This window comes from Cibotium barometz, chromosome 5, assembly GCF_041138505.1.
Source record: "Cibotium barometz isolate CiBa-2024 chromosome 5, ASM4113850v1, whole genome shotgun sequence".
NCBI classification, from domain to species: domain Eukaryota; kingdom Viridiplantae; phylum Streptophyta; class Polypodiopsida; order Cyatheales; family Cibotiaceae; genus Cibotium; species Cibotium barometz.
In genome coordinates this window covers 44511305-44518466 of record NC_141050.1, presented here as the reverse complement: position 1 = coordinate 44518466, position 7162 = coordinate 44511305, and the positions used below count along the sequence as shown (strand labels likewise).

Here is a 7162-nt window from a genome sequence, read left to right as displayed (position 1 = left end):
CTCTTTATCTTCTTCTTCTTCACATAGAGGAAGAGGTTGAAGAAGAAGCACAAAGACATTAAAAAACATAAGCATAAAATATTTTCTTTTTCTACTTCTTTCTCTTCTTAAAGAAGAAGAATTCATGTGTTTTTTAAAGTTTTTGTGCTTCGTTTTCTACCTATTTCTCTTTTTCTTCTTCATACGCATGTGAAAAATAAGAACAACAAAAACTATATGTGAAGAAGAAGAAGAATACGAAGAGGAAATGCTTCTCTTACCTCTTCCTCATATTCTTCTTCACAAACAAGAAGAAGAGGAAGAGGAAGAGAAAAATGTTTCTTCTTTTTCACATACATCTATGAAGTTCTTCTACCTCTTCCTCATAAGTAGAAAAGCCTAAGTGACTCTTGTTTTTTCACATGTATCTAAAGAAGAAGAAGAAGAGAAAAAAATTCTTCTTTTTCACATGCACCTAAAAAAGAAGAAGAAGAGAAGATGTTTCTTCTTTTCCACATGTATCTAAAGAAGAGGAAGAAAAAGGGGTAGAAGATACATTCCCTCCTCCTCCTCTTCTTTTCCTTCAAGAAGAAGAAAATGAGAAGGAAGAAGAAATGCATCCTCTACACCTTCCTCGTTTTTCTTTTTGTGAAGAAAAAAGAGCAAGAGGTAGAAGAAGAAGCAAGTAGGATAAAGGGTTTATTGGAAGAAGAAGACGAAGAAGAGGAAGAGGATAAAGGGTTTATTGGAAGAAGAAGAAGAGGAAGAGGAAGAGGAAGAGATAGAAGAAGAAATGCATCCTCTACAACTTCCTCTTTTTTCTTTTTGTGAAGAAATGTGTCGTCTACACCTTCCTCTTTTTTCTTTTTATGAAGAAAAAAGAGGAAGATGTAGAAGAAGAAGCAAGCAAGATAAAGGGTTTATAGGAAGAAGAGGAGGAGGAAGAGGAAGAGGTAGAAGAAGAAATGTATCCTCTACAACTTCCTCCTTTTTTTTCTTCTTCTTGTGAAGAAGAAGATGAAGGGAAGAGGTAGAAGAAGAAGCAAGATAAAGGGATCACTGGGCTCATCTCTTACTCTTGTTCTTTAACCTTTTCCTCTTCTTCTTCACGACATGCATGTGAAGAAGCAAAAAAAGAAAACGTAGTGAAATTATCATTTTCTTCCCCTTCCTCTTCCTATTCTTCACGTGCATGTGAAGAAAAGAAGGAGAGGCATGGAAACAAATAAGGAGCATATCGTATGGTCAAAGTAGAGATGGGTTGGCGAATCTCTCTTTCATAAAAGGTAAGAGTTCGTAGGAAACTTTGGCGAATGTTTGAAAATTTTCAAGATATATGGTGTAAATTTGGTGATATTCCCTCTAAATTTTACCTCAAAACTGCTACCTTGGGCTAATATATTTAAAAAATACCAATTTTTTGGTCTAAAATAGCCTAGGACTTTTGGACGACCCTTGAAAATTAGCTTTTGGGCTAAATTTTTTCCCTAATTTTTCCCGAAGAAGAGGAGATGAACGAAGAGGTAAGTCCACTAAGCCCTCTAGCATTTTGTTATTTTGATTTATTTTCCTTCTTAGAAACATGCCTCCTTGCTTATTCTTCTTCTTAGTATTATTTCTTTCTCTTCTTTTTCTTCACATATATAAAGAAGAAGAATGCTTGTGTTTTTTCATGTCTTTGTGCTTCGCACATGAAAAAGAGAAAATGCTTCTTCTTCCTCTTCTCATGCCTTATTGCTTCTTCCTCTTCTTCTTCTTCACATGCATGTGACAAAGGAGAAGAAGAAGAAAAAAAGAATTGCCTCTTCTTCCTCCTCTTCGCATTCCTTCTTGTTCTTATTCTTCTTCTTCTGCCTCTTCTATATTTTTTTAAAAAGAGAAGAGATAGAAGAAGAATCCCTTTACATGCCTTCTTGTTGATGATGCTTCTTCTTCCTCCTCCTCTTCCTTTTTGTCTAGTGAAAACATTTTTTAAAGGAGAGCTACATGTGCTCTTAATGCCAATGACAAATTTTACCTTGCTTATCTTTGCTTTTTGCCTTAGGTGTACGCTATCACATACTACCTCCACTTTTGTTGTGTATCCTTATCACACCCATATTATATTTTACTACTCTAATGTTTAGCATTCAATTTTGTTAATACATGTTATTATTTGTCATTGCTACATGTGCTCTTAATGCCAATGACAAGTTTTACCTTGCTTTTCCTTAGGTGTATCCACTTTGGTTGTGTTACCTTATCACACCCATAATTTTGTTAATACATGTTATTATTTGTCATTGCTACATGTGCTCTTAATGCCAATGACAAGTTTTACCTTGCTTTTTCCTTAGGTGTATCCACTTTGGTTGTGTTACCTTATCACACCCATAATATATTTTACTGCTCTAATGTTTAGCATTCAGTTTGTTTACTATTTTGTTAATATATGTTATTATTTGTCATAGCTACATGTGCTCTTTCTTAATGCCAATGACAAGTTTTACCTTGCTTATCTTTGCCTTTTGCTTTAGGTGTATGCAGCCAACCCGCACATCCTCTTCTCCATGTAGCCAGCCGCCTCTCCTTTTTCCAAAAAGCAAGAAAGACTACCTCCACTTTTGCTGTGTTACCTTATCACACCCATATTATATTTAACTGCTCTAATGTTTAACATTCAATTTATTTACTATTTTGTTAATATATGTTATTATTTGTGATATTATTCTTCTTCTTCTCTCTCGAACACACCCCACACGTGTGTGCACATGCATACTCTAAACATTTTTTGAATTTGCATAGCATTTTTTGATCAAGATAGCAATTTCGGCTGAATATATTAGCATTTCAACTCGTGAATTTCAACTTTTACGACTTGGAGTATTCATAGGAGGACAAACCAATGTACAAAGTGTTTAAGACTTAATTTCCTACTAAGATCCTTATCGGGACTCTCGAGTGAGTATTCAAGAGCATGCTCAGTGTCAGAAATCTACTTTTATTCTAAGCAGTGAAAAAAAGATCTTCAAGCCCAACTGGTTTTTATTGAAAAAATGCATAGATTAATCGATAACTAAAACTTCAAAATTTTGAATCTTTAATTAAATTCAAGGCTAGGCAAAATTATAACCTTTTTTTCTCAATTTGAGCCGTGAAAATTACACTAAAGGACAGTTTTTTTCTAACACTGGGCATATTGTCTATAAAGACATTCTTTGTGAGCTCTTTGAACTGACTCGAGGATTTTTCTCCATTTGTGCTCTCTATAAATATATATCCTTCTCTATAATCTTTTTTTGAACCTGTATAAAATATGTATTCTTCTCTCAGAAAGGAAATCTTTAGAGAGAGAAGGCAAGAAGATCGAAAAAAAACCAGCATGGTGTAATTGCAAAAGAATACCTTTAAATTTTAATACTCGAGGTTAAAAAATTGGTGATTTTACTAATACTTTTAAAATTAATAAAATATTCACACAAATTTTAATATGTATATATTCACACAAACTTTGATATGTATTAATTAATGCTACTGACGTGGCATTAATTAATATAGTTAATTACAGCCCCTTCTCCACGTATCTCTCTACGTCCCTCTCTCTCTCTCTCTCTCTCTCTCTCTATCCCCTTCCCTCCCTGCACCGCAAGGAAGACAACCTCTGAAGGCATAACTAAGGTAGCCTCGATTAATTACTACTTCATCAACACAGCCCATGACTTGTTACGCCTGTGCTCAAGGACTCTACCCCACTATGATGAGGTCCCTCCCTCCTCCTCCCTTTCTCACCACCCATGTCCCTAGCATGGCTCCCCTCAGTCGTGCACAGAGATAGAGCGATACTTTCATCCCGTCCTCCTTCCCTTATGGCCCCTCCCTCCGCCTCAGCTGAGACAGACGGCCCCTCCTTGCCACATGCATCCTCCTTTGCGGCATCCACACGTCTAAACCACCCCTAGAGTGCGAGAGGAGACGATGCACCTTCTATATATATAAAGATATGCTGCCTTCACAAGAACCCTTGGAAAAAAACCTTAGGATTCTTCTGTGTTTGTATTTAACTAAATACAGAAAAGATTTTTTTGCATATTCAAAAAAGCTACCTGCGATAAAAATTTTATTTGTTCGAGTACTGCGTGCAGCCAAATTTGGCAAGGTGAGCAAAAAAGTATCTACAGAAGCATGGGCCTAGTAGGGCCCGGACAAGATTTTCCGTGTAGTCGGCAACTCATGGACCCCACGCTGTGTTGTGTGTTTTTTGGTGGCAAATTGCAATCATGGATGAACGCGGTGATTATTCAATTAAAGATAACTACAAGAGAGGAATCGACACGTGGACAAGTGGGCCACGCCAGCGGTACCCGGTAAGACAACCGGTTGTCGCCGGGCGCCGGAGCAGTTTATAAGAAGCAACAAACTCAACCCAAGCAACAAACTCACCCCAACGTTCCTCCTGACTTTTGCCATCCCGTTCATTTACCCGTCGAGGTATTGCCTTCGTCTCTCTTCCTTGAGGTCCTTCCTGTAAATGATCAGCCTTTGTAGCCGTCATAGATTATCCCTCCGTCGCCTTCTCCGTCGCTCATCTTGCCCACACCATGCCGGGTGTTCTTGTCGACGACCAACTTGACCCTTTCAAGAGGGCCAATCGCTTGCCTCCTCCTTCACCGTTCTTTTGCGGCAGCCCTCTCTCCGCCCCCTTCCAGCAGCCCTTGCCTGCGCAATCGCCTTTCCGGCACTACATTCCAGTGCTGGCCCGAACTATTCCGGCAGGTTCTTTCGATGAAGAGCTCTCCCGTACTTTGTCGCAGCTGTCACCGTTATCTTACCATCGCGGGGGACCAGGCCACGCGGTCGATGTAAAGCCGACGTCGGACCTGCTGAAATGCCAAGGAGACGACGGAGGTTTGTCGGAGCCGTCGTTAGCTCTGCAATTTTCGCCAGTTTGGAGCGGGCGATGGGGCAATGCTGGGACGCCGACACTAACGGAGGCGACGCTGCAGAAGTTTCTGCCGTCGAATTTCGAAAGCGGGGGCGGAGGAGAAGAAGAGGAGGATCCGGCGGCGGAGTGGGCGATGATGGACATCTACTCCGGGGACGAATTCCGGATGTACGAGTTCAAGGTAAGGCTGTGCCTGAGGGGAAGGAGTCACGACTGGACGGAGTGTCCGTTCGCTCATCCGGGCGAGAAGGCCCGTCGGAGGGATCCTCGTCGGTTCCACTACTCCGGCACTGCCTGCGCCGATTTCCGGAAGGGCGGTTGCAAGAAGGGCGACGCTTGCGAGTTTGCTCATGGCGTCTTCGAATGCTGGCTACATCCGGAACGTTACAGGACTCAGCCGTGCAAAGACGGCCGGTGCTGCCGTCGGAGAGTCTGCTTCTTTGCGCACACTCCGGAACAGCTCCGCGTCCTCTCGCCGGCGTCGCCACTAGCATCTCCATCGACTTCTTCGCCGCATTTCTCCCCCATGGAATCTCCGCTGGAAATTTCTGTTATCGCCACTGCATCTCCGGCTTCGTCATCTTGTCTGCACTTTCCCGTCGTGGAAGCAGCTACGGCTGAAGCTTTTCCCGTTTCTGGGCAATCTCTGTCTTCGTCTTCCCTGCGCTTTTCCTCCATGGAAGCTCCACCTGAAGCCTTTCCCGCTTCTGGGCCACCTCTGTCTTCTTCTCCTCTGCGTAATTCTGCCGTGGAACCTCCGGCCGAAGCTGTTGCTTTGCACGCTAGTTCTCTGCAGAATGAAGCTTGCTTCAACCGAATTCTGTCAGCTTCTGTGAGCAGTAATAGGGCTCACGGATTCAGCTCCTCGCCCTCTGTGGCTACGCCCAAGTCAAGTTTCTCTGGTATTTCGCCTGTGTCCCTCTCCCCACCTCTTTCCCCATCGCAGTCTCCGCCCGAATCGCCCATCAATAAATGGTCAACAAGGGGCCTTTCCTATGCCCAATTGCACCCGTCTTATGGTGGGCAATCTTTGCATGCCGGCCATAACCTAGCATCTTTCTCGTCAGTGCCTGCTCACCGCAGGCACTTATTAGATAGGTTCAATTCGTCCCTCTCCCTTGCAATTCCACCGACTCGGGACAGATCATTCTCGGCATTTTCATCACCCACTTCGTCTGTGCAACAGATGGAAGACCTGTTTTGCCTTCTGAATCACACGGATTTGACACAGCAAGAGCCTCTGTGGCTGCAAGCCAGAGCAGCGCCGGCTTCTTCCATGGCAGGTTCCGTGGAGCAGCAGCCCAAGTTTTCCAGCTCTGGCCTGTCGCCCCTCAGACGAGCTTCACAAAGTGTTCCAGCCACTCCCATCAAGATGGGCTTCAGAAGTGAAGACCCAAATTTTTACTATTTTGATGATGACACAGAGGCTTCTGAACCCAAGTTGGAGCGCGTGGAGTCCGGAAGAGGCCTCCGAGCGCAGATATTTGAAAGCTTGATGAAGTCCCACAGCAGCAGAGCTGCCGCATGGATCGGGAATCGAGCCCTGGACCTATGAGCCTGTGATGAAGGGGGCCGGTGGGTATCCATCCAGGCATGTAGAATGGCTCTGTGGGCTTAATTCCTTCTTGATTAATTCTTAATAGTACTTGATTAGCTTGATGGGCTCTTGATATCAACATGTTTCTGGCCTTGATGAAAGCTAACAGAACTCATGCAGACTGAGATGAGAGTACGTAGTCTGCTAAGTGGTCTGGATTGACCTCATTGCAACTTGCAAGCATGATTGCCCTTCCTTTTTTGTACCTCCGTTTTTGAGTTGTGCCCACTGTCCCCTGTCCCCCAGTTGCTTGGTGGTGTCCCTCCGTGCTTTTTTCCAATATGCTACGTGCATATTGTCCAAGGCAGAACTGATGAGTGTAGACATTGAGTGGTTTATTGGTGAAACTTGTATATACATACTTCTTTTCACGTATGTACTCACGTCCTTACTCCAAAGCAATTGGAGTAGATGAGTAATCGTTCAACTTGTTGGGTGACCCAGGGTTCATTTTTGCAAGCTGCCCTGAGGGGCATTTGGTCGTCAAGAGAATTGAAGAAAAACTTTGAACCCTCGATAGAAGGCTAAAGTAACAAGGTAGCCCTTCTCATTACATTACATCTTTACATCCAGCTTCACAATATTACATTCAGACCATTTTCAGCAAATCACAAATTAAAAACCATATGTCATCTTCTAATACAAAAGAAGATTGCCCCCAAGAG

The 7162-nt window shown here is 42.9% G+C and overlaps 1 protein-coding gene across 1 annotated transcript; it reads left to right on the top strand.

Annotated features, from left to right (window-relative positions):
* The first annotated feature begins 4396 nt into the window (after window positions 1-4396).
* Window positions 4397-6853, top strand: LOC147638537 (uncharacterized). The gene has a single exon (XM_086798448.1). It carries the CDS (start codon window positions 4557-4559, stop codon window positions 6453-6455), a length of 1899 nt encoding a protein of 632 aa, XP_086654574.1. The 5' UTR covers window positions 4397-4556; the 3' UTR covers window positions 6456-6853.
* Window positions 6854-7162: the final 309 nt, after the last annotated feature.

What these genes read in the sequence shown, in the direction of transcription:
- LOC147638537 (XM_086798448.1), top strand. Translation starts at nt 4,557, where the DNA reads ATGCCGGGTGTTCTTGTCGACGACCAACTTGACCCTTTCAAGAGGGCC.